This window comes from Falco peregrinus, chromosome 6 (genome assembly GCF_023634155.1).
Source record: "Falco peregrinus isolate bFalPer1 chromosome 6, bFalPer1.pri, whole genome shotgun sequence".
NCBI lineage: Eukaryota > Metazoa > Chordata > Aves > Falconiformes > Falconidae > Falco > Falco peregrinus.
In genome coordinates, this window is record NC_073726.1 from 38,831,926 (window position 1) to 38,851,832 (window position 19,907).

The window sequence follows — 19,907 nt, forward strand, 5'->3', positions numbered from 1 at the left end:
ATAAATGAGTACAGAGTTATTTAGGAGGGTTGATCACAAAATCAATAATCAGTCATAAAATATTAAATGATTGTTATTAATTGTGATCCAAGGCATTTCCAAAAAAGGGTGGTTTGCTGTTATTTTTGCTGGTTACGCCAGTCTACAACAGAGTCACAGAAGGATCCACATGCTGAGGTCGTTGCCAGATCTTTCCTTTTCCCTTTTTCTAGGTTTTTATTTTCCCTGTATGAGAAGTTCTACGTGTAGGAGCTCTCGCCTTATTTTGCTGTATCTGATGTTGGACAACTCATCAGGCAAAGCAATCATTGCTTTGCACAGATTGAAATGACCGAACTCAGAATGGATATAAAAACCTCACTGATCTGATAAAAAGCCTTCTCCTCAAATGGTGCCAATAACTACTGTTGCAGGGTAAAGCTCATGAAAAAGTTGTAGACATCAGAAGTTCCAGGTACTGCTGTGCCTTAACAATTAGTATAAACAGACAGCATCTCATGACACTGACTTGGATTGGTTCAGCTAATATTTTGAAAATGGCTTCATTCTTATCCTTACTTTAATAATCACTGTCACCAGTGGTTATGAGACCCAGAAAGCAAAATGTTGCCTCTTTGAAGATTACAGTTACTGTGCACCAGATGATATGTGATTTCCTGAAGTATCTGCAATATTTTGCATAGGTAATTGTTATTAGTCTTGACAAAAGAATTATGAACCAGGATATTATAAAAATGACAGACCATCCCTTGCAGACTTTCCAACAACTGTCTCTTCTTTCTCTGAAAGACCTCAGATGACGACAAAAATCCAAAGAGCAGGCAACTGAAACTCTCAGACAGAATGATTATCAACAGAAATATCTGCCAAAATCCAAAGTTTGGCATTGAACTTGCTGGGAATTTTGCCATTTTCCAGCCAGTAGAGTTGGATCTTATTTGGGATAACACATATACTTCATATTTTTCTTGAGCTCCAAGTCATCAGTGCAGGTAGCATGTACCATTCAGAAGACTCACTGCTTGATTCAAGAACTCCCTTGTGGACTACTTGGAGTTGTTTGTGGACAGCCTTCCCCAAGGGATACGGAATTATGGGATGCTGCAAATATGAAAGGTGGCCCAGAACTTCAGCGTGTGACCAGGCCTCCTTCCCTTCCACTGCAGCTCAGCAGACATGATGTGAGGTCTTTGGCTACACACATAGCATCTGTTCAGCTAATTGTTCAACATATTGATGATCTGCAGAAGCATCTTCTCATGTGCAGAAAGTTTCTTGTCAGTAGGAAGCTGCTTAAATTGAAAACCAAAATAGATTTATGCAACTTCTCACTTGTGACTTCTGTTCCCTTGTGAATCTTGAAGGAGACTGACGTGTCTCGGTGTCCAAGGACCAATGACTTGGCTGAGGTCTATTTGCCAGATCTAATCATAGGAAAGTATTGGCAGAAGTTAGCTCTGGACTGTGAAATCTGCCTGCCTTAGGGACACTGGCTCACTATTGTGATTCTGCTCCATGGGACGTTCTTAGAAGGCGTTCATTATGGGCATGTCTAATGATGTATCAACACCAGGTGCATACAGTGATTTGGTATATTTTTTGCCTATGTGTACCTGTCTGGTTCTTTTCAGGGTGACTGGGTTATTATCAGAATGATGTTTGGTGTTTCTTTGATGACTAGCACTGGGCAGCAATATAAATATTGCCTGTGGAACTAGTGGGACACCACAGCATCTGTTGTTACATCCTCACATTTTTGACCTGCATAGCCATTTGAATTACTGTAAGTGTTGAATCAGTAGCAAACCGGAGCTTTTCTAACATGCACCATTTCAGTATGCCAGTAACACTGCAATATTGTGTTAAAGAGAGGTGTACTGAAATTTTGCACAGAATTCTCCTCTAATCATTCTGAAGTTGAGGTAGAAGATAGTTCAGGAAGAGATAAAATATTTATTCAAACTTGTTAATTAAAATATTATAAAGATTTCCTTCTTTAATCACCAAAATCAAATACAGCATTACAGTTTAGCCTGTGATCTTATCAGACACATTGCTTCTCTTCTGTTTTGCTCTTTAGGGGCTGGTACTCATCTAAAGTGCTCAGATTTTGTTTTCCAGTTCACCCTGTCATCAACAGCCTTGACAATGAATGACCCCAGATCTTGCTTCTGCAAAACTGGAGTAGCAGGACTCGTAGCCACTGCCAGAGCCCCTGTGTCCCTGTGGTTGTTTTCAGTGCTTCCGATTTCACTCCACTTCTGCCCCCATGCCATGCATTTACTGTTTAAATAAAACCTATTTGCTTGGAGATCTCGGCTCCCTTCAGAGTCTATGTATCTAGTTTCAACAAGCCCAGCCCAGAAGGTCAAGTGTGTCTGGGATAAACCCACAGAAAATCTACCCAAATCCTCAGTGCCTCAGCCACTGGCAGTCTTTTGTCTCTGGCAAGAATGCATTTACACTGTATTATTGAGTCGCTTCACTTGGTAACTATGGAAACAGTGGCCTCCAGGATATACACTTAATATGGGTACTGGAAGTATCACACTGCCAAGTTTCTTAGAGTGGGAAGTGAACCTACTGTTTTGGGCAGTGCTTGAAGATATTTGAAGCAGACCTTGCTACTGCCGTCCCCAATCCTCATTTGTCCCATGCTGTTGGAGCCTCAGGTTTCTGTTCTTCTGCTGCTCCTTCAGTCTCATCCCCTCGCCCATCCATGTGAAATGCCAGCTACAAAACCTACCAATAAGTTTCACCAAAACTCAGACTGCTCTGTGATTGTGGGTGACAAGTGAGAAAACGTGAGGTTGAAAACTTTTTTCTTTTTTTTTTCGTGTGTGCAGTTTTATTTGTTTCTTAGCAACTTGAATATTTCTTTGACAAGTGTTGCTGGAAGTCCATAAAATATAAGTAAGTAAGTATATTTGTCTCTCTTTTCTGCCTACTGCACTGCTGCAAGTCAGCCATCCAACACACCCTCCCCATGAATGCTACATTATGGTTGCCACATTAAGCACCTGAAAAATTGTTAACAAAGTTTTTGAAAGATTGATACTTCTTGTACTGACATTAGGTATATTAAAGTATATTAGGTATGGTCATTCCAAGATAATAACAAAACAATGGCTCCCTTCAGTATCATCCGTTACCTCTGTTTGTAGCAGAAGGTAGCAGAAGGATAGCCCTGATCATGAGTAGGCTTTGGGGGGGGTGACTACAGCATACGACTTTGCAGGCTAAGGAACCAAAATTAGCCAAAGCCCAGAGCACTGCTTCTAATGAAAGCTCAGAGCAATCAAGGCACTGGAGAACAGGGCGTTACTGGTAGGATGTGAATTCAACAGGGAGAAGCTATGATCCTTTGATAAAACAATTTAATGTTGCATGAAGGAGGTTCAGTTAATAAGGGAAACACTCTAATTAAAGTCAACAGAGAAAAAGGGGGAGGTTGGTAGTTGCTGTATGCAGCAGAAATATCTTGCTGATTATAGTCCCAGAAGCAGGTTAAGTGCTTGATGTATGCATTAAACAGAAAAAACACTATGTCCGGTTGTCAGCTCTGTTTAAGAAAAATTATTTTTAATGCATTTGTAAACCATATATAAAATCACAATCAGAAAATATAAACCAAGAGTAGCAGTTACTGGGATACCAATAGCAAGGCACACTCAAACTCGCAAAGTTTGAAAATGTATAGTTGTCCAACACAGGGATTGAATATATAAATTTGTACAACAACCTGAAACATCAGCCTACTGACCAATCACGGGCAGATCAATACGGTACAGCTTCACAACACCTGCACCCATGGGAGGTGGCAGAGAGCGTGCTATTCTAGAAAAACAGGGAAACTGGCAGAGAAGGGTTTGTGGAGCCAGAGCTAAACTCAGGAATTCCTAAGTTGCTTTTTAGGTACAGTACTCCTGCTGCTCTGTTTCTTTCTAATATTTATATTGCCATTGTGGTGCTTAGCAAGAACAGGAGCTAGTGGCAACCATGCCAGCTGGGGGACTGCTGTGCACGTCGTGCTGCTGCTCCTCATGAGCCCCTCTGGGAGGCTTGTGGACATACCACCACATTTGGACACACGAAGGACGTAGCGTTACAGTTTCCAGATCTAAGCTTATAGCCCTGCACTGGTTTATGCTATATAGGTGCAGCACCTCTCCCTCATACCGGACCAGAGGCACAGAGGTGTGCTGGGCTGGGTTTGGCCAGGACATGGAAGTGCCGTTATGGTCAGTGTTGCAGTGTTCAACTTTGGTGTGTGATCTCTGCGCTGGAGTCCCTCATACTGACTTACGCATCAAAGTCCCTACAAAAGTGAGTTGCCTTACAGGGAGGGGGGGTTGCAACAGGTGATGGGGAACTGGTGTTTATCTAATGGTTTCCTATAGTATAACCATGGTATACCATGTGAAATACATGAACATCTGGAACTGAGAGAGGAACTCAGGATGCCCATCCTCTAGGTGGATGCCATAACCAATACACACATATTCGCTATCCCAGCGAATACTAGAAGGTTTTGTGAGGGGTGGGATGACTTTGCATGGAGAAAGGCCAACTCTAGCTTATGCTGACACTTAGTGCATTTTTCATTCTGGAAGCTGAAACATGTGAGTTCAAGTTTTCACAGGTGGGGAAGGGAACAGAGCCCAGTTCTCAGATGTCTTGGAGAAGTGCTCTCATGCCTGAAGAGTGACATGAAAGAACAGGCATAATCCCCTCCTTCTGAGGTGCTGCTTTCTGAACAAAACCAGTTGCCTTTCCTTTTTGAAGAATCCAACCCCAGAGGTGAGCAGCAGGCATACTGTGGGCATGTGTAATGGGCCCCGAGGGAAACAAACATGAGAATACATAGTCTGAGGAGCAACATTTGGCTGGAGATAGGCACGGAGTCATTCAGCCCTGACCAGACCAGGAAACTCAGGGACACGTGGAAGGGCAGAAGTAGAGGGGTTTCCACTGGTGAGAATGTGGGAGCTCTGGAGTAACTACCAGGTTTTAAACCAAGGGAGCTCAAAACAGCTGGGGGGCTGGGGGAGAGCCAAGCCTCCACCTTACATCATGCTGCTCTTTGATGTTGGAGGAAAAAATAGTAAAATACTTACTACATAGATTTTTTTTTTTTTAAGTTGTATTTCTTGTTTGTAAAGGCTTTACTAAAAATAAGTAGCAAACAAAGTGATCTTGTTTCACCACTAACACTGGCAGGCTGCGGGGACGGGACTTCTTGATTTGTCAATCAAGACAAAACAAAGCATGTGGGGAGTGTGCATTTGCAATTGAGAAACAAAAAAAGGAACAGTTTTAAGGACCACTTTGTTGTGTTTCACGGCTCCCCAGCAAGCCAAGCACCACAGGCTGTCTAGTAGTATTTCAAAGAATTGGTCCTTTGGATCAATCTAAGCAGAACTGACCTGTCCTAGGTATTACACTGGATGTGAACATCCTCTTGTGGATTTGGCCCTCGGTGATCTATGTTGTGGGGAACCGACTTCAGATTTCAAAAGTTATGAGCCAATATCTAAGACTTTGGTGTCAAACACCATAAGCTGTCTTCAGATGAAGAGCATTCCTTGCTGTAAAAAAGAAAGCAAAGAAATACATGAAGTTAGTCCACTTTTCTGCTCCTACAAACATAATCCTTTTCACTGAACTTTTTAATACAGACAGTCAAAAACCTTAAACAACAGACTATAAATGTTTAAGAAACAAGCACTCAGATGATGTAATATCCTACAGAGAGATATTTTGGCAGCAAGCTGTCTAACAGCAAGAGTTTTGCTAAGGCTGAAATTCAGCAAAAGCCTTATTACATCTACACTGAGATTGGGTACCTGGTAGAAATTCTCCATGGGGATAAGGAAATTATATCCCTGCCAGATAGAAAGCAATTTGCTATAATCTGAAAATAACAATGTGAAAAGAGGGTCAGCTGGGTAAAATCAGTTCAAAGGAAGAAAAAAGCAAAGAAGAGACATACAAGAAGAAACAATCAGAGTCTGATTAGAGAGGGAAGTAAGGAAAATTGGTGCTTGTATACTCATCAGATGGTTTATTGTCTTCGGTTTTAGCATTAGTAAGACTACTTAGTTTTCACTTAAAACAATCACGATAATCTACAATCATTAGCAAAGGGCTGCATTGACAGAGACTGATAAATCACTATGAAATGAATAAATGGAACCCTCCAGCAATAAGGAATATGCATTTAAAGGATGCATACCAGAGAGCACACATCACTGGTTGTCTTAAATCTATGCTGGCATTTGAAGGAAGTGTGAGGCACCATTTAAATTCCTACAGCAATTAATCAGTACCTTCCATTTCCCCTTAGGGGAAACAGAGCTATCCTTAATTCTCCATTTTCATGTTCAGAGCGAATGAGTATGGAGATCTGTGTTCAAAAAGAGAATCCCTGAGCTGAAGTCCACTGGGCTGTGTTTGTGGAAATCAAAACTCTCTTGAAATCGAACAACTACAAACTACCCCATACCCAATGGTAGCAGCCAACAGATTATTAAAAAGAATTATATAGTTTCTGATGCAATACTTTTTGACTGAGGATATAAATAAATAAATCTTTGTGCTACATCTGAAGTAGCAATTGCCTAATAGAAAACAAAGTAATAAGGCTATAAAAATCTACTACTTTATCTTGAAGTTCAGTTCAGTTACTAAATTTGCTCAGGCTATTATAACAGTCTAAATTCCAGTGAAATGGCACCTTTCGTAAAATACACATGGTTTCACACATTTTGATGAATAAAAAAGGTTGTTAAATAGTGATACAATCCTGTTCTGAATACGGGACTTCTTCATATTCATCTTGGAATATAGCTTCTCCTGTAAAACTCCTTAACATCAAGCAAGGTTCAAACTTTACTACTGTGCTGCTGTGTTCCACCATTACAGGGTAGATCCTACTGTTCAAATAGTTCAATTGATTCCAGTGTAATGTGATTTTGATGAAATGCTATTTGACATTATGAATGTCAAATGAAATAATGAAAACATTATTAGTATGAGAACGAGAAAACAGAAGTAAAAGAGATGACAAATACAATCAGGTTTTGTGATAAAGCCTGTCACAGATTATTTCTTTGGGTCTTTCAAGTTTCTTCAGACAGAGATGGTTTGTCTTCTATAGCATAGGATTGTTTTCATGTCTCATAAAATTTTGAGATTTATTATTCCCAGCTTTTCACCATGACAAAGGAACACCCCCACTCCCCACCCACCCCCAGTTAAAAGTAGGAGCAAGGAGATTCAACACAGACCTTCCCCGTGGTCATGTTTCTGAAATGGCAGCTGGGCAGCAGCAGTGGCCGTGTTCGTGCCCTGCCTGAGGTGGACCAAAGACATCAACCCGGCTATCTCACATCCCAGAGGATTTTGTGTGTTGGCATCTAGCACCGAAGTAGCCTCATTGCTGACAAGAGTTGCCACAAATACTAAAATGTAATAAATAAGCAGCCACAGATGTGTCAGCATCTTCTAGGTAAATGCTACTTAAGGTGGATCTCCAGCCATGTCCAGGGACTACCCTTGTTCTTCAGAAAATAACTCCATTGAAGAGGGGAAAATATGAAAAGCAAGAAATCGCTTAAGTAGAAACCTTGCATTATGGGCACCGAACAAAACTTCTTTCATATAACAAGCTTCAAAATATGACATGTAACAGATTTATGTTGTTTGAATAACTCCATTTGAAAGAATCAGGCTGATTTCAGTCATTCAGAGATTAATTTTTTTTTGTTTGTGGCCACCTGCACAACTTGTGTCTTTCAATGGGTTGTGTCCTCATCTGGATCTTAGTGAATGACTCATTTCTGTTTGATGTATTTATTCTGCATCTTGTATCTTCTGAAAACACATATTTAATAGAAATTGTGTATACTTTAGTTCTGATGTTTGTTTTAAAAATGCAGGCCAAGCTACAAATGATATATTCCTGAAGATGAAAAAAAAAAAAAAAAGCCAACCATAGGAATGGCAAATGCAGCCATGTGAAAAACAGAAATTTTGCACTGTCAGTTGGGACTGCAGAATACCAACTATGAAGCAATTTGAAGGTACTTACCTAAAACTATCCTTCTGTGATTAAGCTGCGTAAGACTGGCTGAGAGAATGAGTCATGTTATTTCATGGGATGCTTGACAAAACACATTTGAAATACTTTTGTCTCTCCCAATGTCAGTCTTTATGAACATGCCAAAATAAACATGATCGTGTTCAACTGTCATTCATTTCTCCCACCCCAGCAGGAAGAACTCCTGGAAATATTTTAGGATGTTATAGTATGGAAGTTGCTTCTGAGTTTGCCCAGCTTTTAGAGTTTATTACTAACATGCAAGGTTTGCCAAGAAGGAACAGGATTTTATTTCTGTGGTTTCGCAAGTGTTTTGGTGAGGGCAGTAAGCCAAGAGAGAAACTGGTGATTCCAGCACACAGCAATCCTACTTAATTGCTGTGAGAAAGGCTTCTAGAAAACTCTTAATTGTATCACTGTTTGTATAAGTTTCAGTCATTTAAAGACAGTATCTAAAAATACCAGAAAACCTAACTAGTGGAAATACACTATCAATCACAACTTAAATGACCAAGAATGGTAAGCAACTGGCAGCCAGATCCTTTGTAAGCCACTTCTTTATCTACAGGATTACCAACAATTACAAAGACAGGTTATATTTCTTTGGAAACACAGCGCTTTCTAGAAGCCAATCTTTTATCAAGTTTATACCATGTATTAACAGCCACTCTTAATGGGTTCATAATTACGTAGGAGAAACAGTTAGACTAAATTGTGAGAAGCCAGGTCTTTTTCTTCTTATAGCAAGGCAATCCAGCTTAATTGTGGTCTTCATCAGCAGGAAATACCTCTGATAATCAAAGCAGTGTAGTTATACATTCTGCATACAAATCAAGGTATGTAAAATACTGCATAATTAGCAATCTGTCTACCTGATGTTACAATTGGCATTCTTGACTCAAGACAGGCTCGGTTCTGTGCAGAATTCCCTTTCCTACAGATAGTACGTGTACTTATAAGAGGCCTCAAGCCCTTGTTTTGTGCTCTGGAAAGCTGTACTTTGCCATTCCAGTCTTGAACCAGCAGGGTAACTGCAAAAGCAGAGCATGCATTCTCCTCTCAGTATTAAACAACTGAATTGATTCTTCATCTTCTCACTGACAGTAGCTAGTATCTACTCCTGTCTAGATGCGGCATGCAGGGGATAAACTACCTTTTTCACCAGTGGCTTAACTGCTTCCCTTCTTTTAAACCAGCTTCCTCTACCACTGCTAAGACCTATTCTCTGATTTCTTGCACCTCTCACTGCTTTTCTTCACTCTGTGTCATCCTTTTTTGCCAAGGTTCCTTTTGTTGTCTTGCTCATTTCTGGATCCAAATAGGCCACAGAGTCGAAAATTTTTCCAAATGAGAAAAAATTAGAAAGTAAAAACAGGAGAACTACAATCTCCCCTACAACTTTGACAGTGGAATAAGGAAATAATTGAAATACCAGCAATGTTCCTAATGTGTTAGGAACCTACTTTTATCTGCAAGATGTTCTGCTCTCTTTGCTCCATTAGCACTGAAAATAGGAGACAAGAAAAAAATTCTAGCGATAGTTCCAGTTAGACTGAAGCAGGTGAATCTGAAGTGTTAAGAACTGGTTAAGTACAGATGAAATGTAAATTGCATCACTTTGAACTCCAAGAGCAGGCAAACAGCTTCGATGTGAAATTCTGATAAAACTTTGGCACATCTTGGCCTCCCTTAAACCGTAATTGCCACATGAGTTTGGAAATTTACAATTTACTTAGAAATGAACACATTAATAGCAGCATGTTTCTTCTACTGATGACCAAGAAACACACTGAACTGTTTTTCAGATTTTGACTTGTATACCATTAAAATTTTTTAGGAGCTGCAGCCTCTTTTATAAGAATCCAGGCTGACTGATAAAAATTGCTCTCAGCTGTTTTTTACAGTTCCTTGAAATCCTACAGGAATGCCAAGGGATTTGCTGACTACAAGTAGAAGAACACTGCTCCAGATCACTGCCCTGCAGTTTTGTAGCTTCTATGGAAAGATTCTACTGAATTATAGTAATCACATTACACTACTGCAGCTACTCAAGCTTCCTCTAACCCTCTAAGTACTAGTGTACTGCTCATCAGATGGCTACTTCAGATCCTCAGTATGGAAATTTATGGTAAATTTCGTGTAAGGTCCACCTCTAAGCAGGGGTCATCAACTCAATGCTGAGTTGTGATAGTTGCACTTCAGACTCTGCTGAACTGAGCATGTTTGCATTGTATTGCAACTGCATGGTGCTTCAGATAAAATGGGTGCACGATAGTCACAGGAAACTGATATTAAGACATACAATTCAGATTATTTGGATTTAGATTACTTGTTTTCTGAGTATCTTCTAAGCACATAGAATGCAAGCTCGCAAAAATCCTTGTGTTCTGAAACGTAGCTTATTCCAGATCTCGAGCAGCTACTGTGAATATTGTCCACTGTTAAAAACACTGGGGTTTAGTTTGCTATGTTTAGGTTTGGGTTTTTTTTTTTTTGGTTTGGTTTGGTTTTTTACACAGAAGGGATGCAAGAAAATTGCAAAAAACACAGAAGTGCTCTTGCATGATACATATTCCAGAACTGGACAGTATAATTACACAAATGAGTGTTACTTAGCAGTACAGTTGCACGGGCTTTTGAATTCCTTCAAGAGAAGGAACCCACATAGTACGCTGATATTTAAAGACAGAAAATGGGATAATACACCACCTCTGGTATGCCGATGATGTGTATACAGTAACACTGCTCAGCCGAACACACTGCAGATAATAGCACACAATCACTTCTGATGTACAAGAACAGCAACGGATCCCTTTGACTACATTTCAGAAAAAACACTGAAGTGGTTTGTTGTACATGTAGCATCACAAACATGCAATGTTATATTTCTGCCATCTTTTGGAGTTGACAAGTTTCAGCAGATCTTGAGAAATCAGGTAAGCTCCAAGTAGATTCATGTTTAAGGCCTGGTGTTTAGAATGTGCAGCTGTAACTGCAGGTAATGAATGCTCCTGCAGCAGAAATTCTGTAAGGTATGTCCAGGACTAAAAAGAAATGAAACGAAGCAATTTTGATACCTGAATTTAAAGGGGAAATAAACTACTACGAAACATTTCTAAGAAAGAGTTTTCTATTTTTACCTTGAATAAACACTTTTATTCCAGTGTTTAATTAGCTTTATGGCCACTCTCTTGGAAATGAAATGTCAATCAAGTAAATAGTTCACATTTTCAAAACAAGCACTTACCAGGATATATCTTAGTGATTGTGCTAAACCTGGCAATTTTGCTCTAATCATACTTTCCTTCTTTCATCTACATAACAAATTACCCCCTACCATACAGCTTTCATTCTTCTCTTTTCTTCAAACACAACTGTTGTTATCATGCTGGATTTTAACAAGTTCACATGCTTAAACATATTCTTCTAAAAAAAAATTATCAGGTCACACACCAACATGGAAACTGTAAAAATAGTAATAAAATTGTTGTAATCCTTACAGACTATCATCCTGCTAAGTCAACAACCTCTGAAAATTGTTAAGGATGGAGGGCTATACATAGCTCTTGGCCAACCTAGTGCAATTCCGTTGACTTCAAAAGGAATGCATCCGCCCTGTGAGTTTACTTTTGAATAAAAGCTTCCTTGGAAGGTTAATGGAAATTAAGCTTTCAATCTATTCTAGATTTTCAAAAGGGACAATTTATCCTTTATCACTGGGCAAAAATGAATTTTCCAAGGTATTAATGAATTTCTGTCTCATCCATGCTTTGAAGTTCCGATACCATTCTATAAGCTTTTTCCTCCTTTGAATCTTTTCTTGTAAGCTCATTTTTTTTTCTTTCTCTAGAACAGCAGGAAGCTCTTTCCAGTTTTTAATAAAGATAAATGGAGCCCCCATGGTTTTTAATAATTGTAATGGAGCACTGTGGTACACTGATGAATTTCCACAATCACCCGATGTCATTACATCTTCTATAACAGGTAGAGATCCATATGAACAAGCTTCATAAATTCTGTAGCATTCTGTATTTATTCCCACTGGGCACAATGTCAAATCACTCTGCAGCAAGGCATCTTGATAGTTTTTGAAACTTTCATTTGTTTCTTGAGGCTGCCACCTAGGAAAGTAAAAGGGTTGAAAATTAATATTTTTCCCACAGGCACTGCAATGAGAGATATGTTTTAATGTCAATTACTTATAAAACTGAAAATGCTGTCAATGTAGGGATTTTATATTACACAGACAATCAATGGGGTTTTACTTCTAGTCTTAACTATTCTTAAAGAGTTTTCTAAAAATTTATTGAAAATGTCACTGTTAAAAATAGATTGTAACACTTTTTAGATATGGTCCTTTTAGGAAATTATTAATACTTACAAGTTTAAGATGCAAATTGAAACACCATTTTAAATCTCCAAGATTTGGATGATGCATATGTCAATTTACTTCACAGCACAGTTCAGACATAAGACATTCAGGGAGACACTCAATGGACTTTTTCATGATTTTTTTTTTTTTTGCCTCAAATACTTTAAATCAGTAGAGGTTTGCTCTTCAAAAGAAAGGATGCAAAGGAATCCATTAACCTGAATCTATCTGCCTGAAATGCCTCAGAATGTCTGTGAGATAAAAGTTTATGTCACAGATACAATCCATCTCCTGAAATTCTTCATCAGGGCAGCTGAGGTCTTCCTAAGCACAGCTGTGCCCGCTGTCAAATATTTTACAGGTGTTGCTTGGCAAAATTAAGAAAAAACAATCACAATCCTATTCCTGCTAATCAAAAGATCTGTTCTGCCTACTTGAAATAAAAAGCCATGCTGTACAAATTAAATCCACTCTTTGGTATGGAACACAACAAAATACAGCTTTTTCTTCTATTAAGACATTAATATACCCTAGGTGCAAGACAAGTACTTCTTCTTCCATCATAATCAAATGTATATAAAAGAAAAACCAGACGGTCTTTATATACAGTATATTGTAGAAATTCTATTTAAAATACATATGTATTTTAAAATGTGCTTTATGTAAAATATAGCAACAGAAAGGCTGTTATATTATGAAGACCTACACAAAGGGTCTCAGCAATGTTGTCTGGTTTAATTATGACTGGTTACCTTTATTTGTATTATTTTTTAACACTCAAGAAAGGATTGGTAATAATGAACCAGGCAAGTCTGAATATTTTCATGAGGTAAATCAAAGTCTTACTGTTCTCTGGCTGCAATCCAGCAAAGTTTGTCAAGCCCATCCTGTTTCAGAATTTCCATTAGGTTTTCCCTAGAAGAGTTCTTATAAACTGTTCCTAAGAAATTACACAGATATGATCTTGGATCGCGTAGCATTGACCAGCTGGGTTCTACAACTGGAAAATTTCTGTAGCTGTAAAAACAACATATACATTACACAAGTATACTTTTTATGTCCAAGAAAACACATTTTGCACCATTTCATCTTTACTGCAGCAGATTCCAAAACTAAAACCACCTACTTGTTGCCAATCCACATCTATAAACACAGACAAACCCACAAGCAAACCAGTGCAAGCCCTGTCCTAAAAGTTGGATTTCCTTTGCCCCTACCACTCTCCGAAGAGACTTTCCAAAATATTTATGTCTTTATATTTATATATATTTATCTTTATTTTATTTATGTCTTTATATTTATATATATTTATAGCAGAGACATAATTTGTGCATATTAGAAAACATCTTTGAGAAACATGCTTTTTCAAAAGCAGCTGTTGTTGATGCAACCGCTAGTATTAACTGAAATGGCCAGGTTAATGGTAATGATGGAATTCATGTCTCAGCTACCTTAAATTTCTGGGCATGCTTATGAACTGAAATTACCATTGGTAACCTCTCAAAGGAAAATCTCACTTCTGTCCTAAAGAGCGTGTCATACAAGCTATTTAACTGGTCTTTTGGGACTCAACAAAACAAATGCAAAGTCCTGTGATTCAATGTAAACTGAACGCCATCCCTTTAGAAAGGTTTTTGCCACATCAGGCATTTTTCTTCTTTTGACTGATTCCTCAAATCTTATTACATCCCTTATTTTGGTCAGCATGACAGCCATTGAAACACTGCTTCAGCTGAAGGACCAGCACTAACTTTTTCATTACATAAAGGTAGCATTTTTTCTGGAACAGATGGATGTCTGCTCCTTTGCAGTCTCAAGTTAAGACAGATATTCCTTCTAATAGTATTAATTTTGATGGATCACTATTCTTCTACTTCCCTGTCGTTCAGGGGGTTTTTTTGTAAGAAAAGCGATACCCTGATCTCAATTCTTTACTGGTTTCAAATGCAGTCTCTGCTTTTAATTCAGTGATTTCTTCATTGCCATTAATGGTTCTGAAGACATACTCAATTTCTTCAACTTCCCAAATTTTGATGGAACAGCCCCTTCCTCGTTCTTCTGCATGATGAATGTCAATTCACTTACTTTCAGAAAACCATTTTTTCTTTATGCCAAATATTTTTGCAGGATTCTACATCTTTATTTTCTCTATTCACCTGGAAAATCTGACATACTTGCATACCTTTAACCACAATTTTTAGAACTGTTGGTGTGCAAGATCTGCAAAGCCTCATTCTGATAAGCGATCTATCTTTCTCCACTCAGTTTTGCACCCCAGTTTACTGTTGCAACTGTTGCTGCTTTCTGTTATATGTCACCCTAACCTTTGCATCTCAAAACTCAGCTGCTTTTTGCTTAGGAACTTCCAATGCCATCAGTTCTCTGAAAGCATCAAGAATCCAAATTAAGTGTATTTCGATTATTTCAATCACACTGTGAGCAAGCTCAAGCTATGTATAAAAACATACAGTTTGCCAGCTGGCTCAGTACAGGATATTAAAATTCAACAAAAGACATGAAAATAAACCTGTATTCTTTTCATCTTGTATTACCATGATAAGTAGCTAAAACACTATTAACTCTGTTAATAGGGAGCAAAAATATATCTAACTGAACGAAACCTTTATTTACTCCACATAAATTGTTTGAGCTCCAAGTATAAGAAGTTAAGTAAGCTGAGTAAGCAGTTAAGCCAGCTTACATTGCTGTGATACTGGAGTATGCTAATTCAAAATGGGGGCCATAAAATTTCCTTTTGAGAGCTGTAACGTGAGGTAAAAAAAGTGCCACCAGTACCATGCCCTTCCTTTCCTAAACAAGCAGTGGTTGGAACTTGATTATATAAAAACCTTTTAAGTCCCGTGTCGCTGGTACATATTACATCAGCAGTTATGGTAAACCTCAAGAGCAAATCTACTGAAGAAAAACATAAATAAACAGAAAACCCCACCAGACATGGGTGCTTTTTTTTTTTTTTAAAGCTCCCTAAATCCTAGCATTATTCTCCTGTTATCACTTTTATTGCTAAATGTAGTTTCCAAAGATTCCAAAGCTCAATTTAGAAAATCATTAATAGGATCATGTTCTACAATTTATTTACTATGACTTTTTGGGGTATCAGCAGTAACATTCAGACATATTTTCCATACCTCATGCATAACAATTAAGTTTCAATTGTAATTTGTGTCTATAGCACTTACGTAGCTACTCCTAAAGGCCACTGGAAAATATCTTCTTCATTTACCAATGCGTAGTCATAAGTAACAAAGAGTAGATTTACAAATCCTCCATTTCTTTTCAGGTATGGTTGAATCCACTCATTGTTGCACTGCTCATTCCCAAGCAGCACAACCACCACATGCTGTATTTTGCGAGTCTGAATTAATGTTTGTGCGTAATGCAACCACTGAGTGGCGTACGTGATCTTTGCTTTTTCTCTTCCATTCAGAACTAGCACAACATTTTCAGCTTCAACTGAGAAGTAGCCAGGAACTACAGATGGACCAGTGATGAAGCTGTGAAAACCAAAATAAAACAGTAAACACCCTGAAGACAAATTATTGACATCCTTACTATACAGTCTCTACTCCAGAGATTTTTTTTCTTCAGTAAACACAATATACTGCAAAGTAACTGTGCAACTGTAACCATTTCTGTTGTCAGTTATTTACAATTGACACAGGAATAAAGCTGCCTTTCTCTTTATTCAGGAAAAAGAGGATTGATACTTAAATGAAAATAAGGTATTTTGTCAACAAAACAGAATTACTACCATATCCAAACCTCAAAATGTGGGTAAATTGATTAACTTCAAAAAAAGTATGTACATTGATGTTCACTGAAGGTCAAACATTTTCCTAATTTCAGTAACAACCAATGAATACTGTAAACCAGGTATCATTATGAGGGACAGTTAGCTGGTCTGGCATACTACATTAATTTTGGCTAAATGAAGGTTAAACTAAAAAAACACTGCGTCATCTGATACTGAGTAGAATCTATAACACAAGAGGTACCTATCTAAATGTAAACTTAACATTGCTTGTGTGACCCAGGTCAAACTTGAGGCTCTGATACAATCTAGTAAGCACAAACATTTTAGGTAGGAAATTGCATTTCTAGATCTTGCACAATATATTTAACTGCTAATTTAACAATCAGGTAACTGCTGTGTTCAGAGACTGACTGAACTCAAAGGATGAGCGATTACACAGCTTGGGGAAGACTGGAAAGGAAAACAAATCTAGCAATTTTTTTTTTTCCTCAAGTCAATTAAGTGTTAGTTTTTGAGGTCTGCTGCATTATTACAGTTTCTCAGCTACCAGCAAAACCTAATTTAGAGTGAGCATGAGTTTTAACTAATTTAGAATGACCATGACTTTTAACTCACAAAGTGCCAAGCTGACAGCCAGTTTCAGTTCAAGTGTGCTTAGGAAAAGAAAATTCACAAGCAAAAAGCAAAAGCAAAAGCTCTAAGAGCTACTCCAGTGAGGTTATCTGAAGCAGACTGACCTTTGGCAAGCATATTGTAAACCTGAGTTAAACTGACACGCTGCTGGCTTGGTGGGAGTGGCATATTTTGGAGCCAAGACCTATGAGACTCATGATTTGGAATCAGGACTTCTAATATATTAAATGTAAGTCAGGTCAAGACTTAAACCCAAACTTTTAACAGACAATGAAAAACAACTCCACTCAGTTTAACAGATAATGAGAAAAGAATCACTGGGATTCATAAGAGAGAACACCTTGAGCATCACAATGACTAAAATAGTGAAGAGGATATATTAAATATCATCAATATATGAAAAACCAAATATATGAAAAAACTACAGAACTGGAGGGACAACAGTTTAAAAAGAGTTTAAAATGGGGTGACAAAGCCATAGTAGGAAAGATTCCAACAGCTAGCTCATTCTCTTCAGCAAGAAATACAAGGTGAAACACCACAAGCATTATACTGAATGGAGAATTTGGACCTGGATGGCATTCACTTGAGAGTTCTGAAGGAACACAAACACAAAATTGCAGAACTGCTGGCAAAGGTGTGCAGCTGTCATTATGAAGAGACACTATGCCTTATAAGAAGGGGTCTGCCAGCATCACTCATCACTCCCATCTACAAAAACAGCTTGAGAGGACTCTGGAACAGACCAATCAGTATGAATTCCCTCTCTGGAACAGTCTGTAATAAATAGTAAGATCACTGGGTATTATCAAAAGGTATGATCACTGATCACACACATGGATAAACAGTGTTGGAAATGAGTGCTCCTGTCTCACTAATCTGATGGAGATCTAAGAGTATGTCAATAAGAATACGGACAAAGGGGATCCAGTAGAATAGTGTATTTGGATTTTCAAAGAGCTTCACCAAAGGCTGTTAAGGGAACTAAATTGCCACAAGCTATCCTTGGTGGAATCCTTTGGCAGGTAAAGAAATCTTTGCTGATTAACTTTGTTGACCAGCATGCTTTCATTCTGGCATCAATCAAGGTGGTTGCAATATGCATAAGGAGGACAGAAGAATGAGATTTAAGAACTGATGAACAACTGAGGTTCACAGAGACTGGGGAAAGGCAGCACTGAATATTTATAAAATAGAGAGGGTGTGACTCTCAGTGGAACATAAATTTATTAATGTTCTTAACGGTAAGAAGTTTGGCACTACCTGCTCTACATCATCCTCCTAGATGATAGGAGGGAAGGATGTGAATTGCTTCAGGCCAAGGAAAGTGCAAAACCCTGCTTTCCTACTTCTTGTACGAATATGCCAACATGCCACTAAAATCCACAGCTATGAAGTTCCTTCTCCACTCGTGTTTTTAAATGAATGTCCCTGCACTTCATGCAGAAGTGATACTTTTAGTATTCTTTAGGCAACTTCTTTGGTAGAAACTTGAAGCCATCACAGATCTGTATTAAATATGTGTACTCTTCATCATATATGTATATGAAATGGGCTTACTCATGCATCTGTGTTCAAGATATTTTGGCATTTTTGCACCTTTAGCTTTGACATTCTTTAAAACCATTCACCAGAGCTCTGTTTTAACAATCATCACACTTGCCACAAACAACTGCACAGTAGTACATATCCTCCATGTCACCTCAGTTAGTTCCTTCTAGCCTCATGTAGTAATCAAATGGAGATAAATTACCTTAGCCAAGCAATAAAGCCAACAATTCTAGAAAACTTTATAATCAGTGAGCAGCCAAAATCATGTCCTAGATCTTCCACACAAAAAAAATACAAAATAACATTTCCAATTTGAGTAAAAAGTAGAACTTCATCTATTTATTTCAGGATCCTAATATTTAAAATAACATATTAATGTATTTTCTATACTTTGAACAACTTCCTACTAGTTTGTCAAATTTTAACTTCTGTTATGCTGGTGCCAAACTTAAACTTTATCTTTTTATATGATCTAGCATCCAAGTTGAAGTTTAAATAAAGACTCTATTATCCCTGACTCCTCTAAACATAACCAGAAGATTTTTAAATGCTAATACAGAAGTCTTTCTTCGAGAGATGAATACCCTAAGGAACAATGTGAGGTTATTGCTCATCTGAAACAGGTGCATCAGAGAGAAAATAACCATAATCAGTCAAGTGACAGCCTCATCAAGTGCAGCAAATTATTTTCACATTAGAAACATGAAAAGCGAGGGTTTGAAAAAAACCTTCGTGTCCACACCAAGAAGACAATCTATTTGGCAGAGTGTAATTGATTTCTATAGCTTCCAAGATTTTAATTCTGTAAACAAAAAAGGCTTTTCCCACCAAGACAACACTACAGGCACTGGTCCCTATTCAAAGAAAGTATTGTACCCTTTGTACAAATTCATGAATGGAAAGCTCTATTGCTCTGTCAAGGAGACTACCAAGATTGCAGCAGCATCATTCATAGCCGATTCCCTAATCTTGTAGAATCAGGTTGTATATGCAAACAAGAAATATGGCTATTTTTTTTTAAAGAGTATGTAATTTTATCTATTTCTTTATATCTAAGACAGACCCGTTAATAATTGCTATGTTTAAATCAAGCCTACCTGTCTTTCTGGAAAACATTTTTTATCCCTTATGAATGTGATATAGGCATTACTGGAAAGATTCTATGGCCTGGACCATGTACACAGTCAGGTACACAGATAAACAGTTCAAAGTGATAAAAACCTTCTGTGATCACTTTAAAAAAACCCTTTAAATTCAGAGTCACGTATTTACTTCAAACATTATCTGCAAATTTCAACTATAAGCCTGTCTTATTGTGAGAGGAAAAAACACCTTTCTGACACAAAGTATTTTTCAAAGTTAAATTGACTTTAGCACATAATTCATGGTTTAAAAGAAAACTTTTTTAACAGATGGGTCTTGGTGCAAGTGACTAAATATTGTAGAAGACCTACTACTGCAGACTGGCAAACTGG

The 19,907-nt window shown here is 37.9% G+C and overlaps 1 protein-coding gene across 1 annotated transcript in view; it reads right to left on the minus strand.

Moving 5' to 3' along the window:
* Positions 1–8,367: 8,367 nt before the first annotated feature.
* RXYLT1 (ribitol xylosyltransferase 1) overlaps positions 8,368–19,907 on the minus strand; it is a 14,918-nt gene continuing 3,378 nt past the window's right edge. Inside the window, exons 4-6 of the mRNA XM_055808508.1 lie at positions 15,674–15,988; positions 13,320–13,490; positions 8,368–12,222 (exon numbers count right to left, since the gene is read on the minus strand). Coding sequence (XP_055664483.1) covers positions 11,805–12,222; positions 13,320–13,490; positions 15,674–15,988 — 904 coding nt within the window. The 3' untranslated portion in view covers positions 8,368–11,804. The remainder of the gene's footprint in view (positions 12,223–13,319; positions 13,491–15,673; positions 15,989–19,907) is intronic.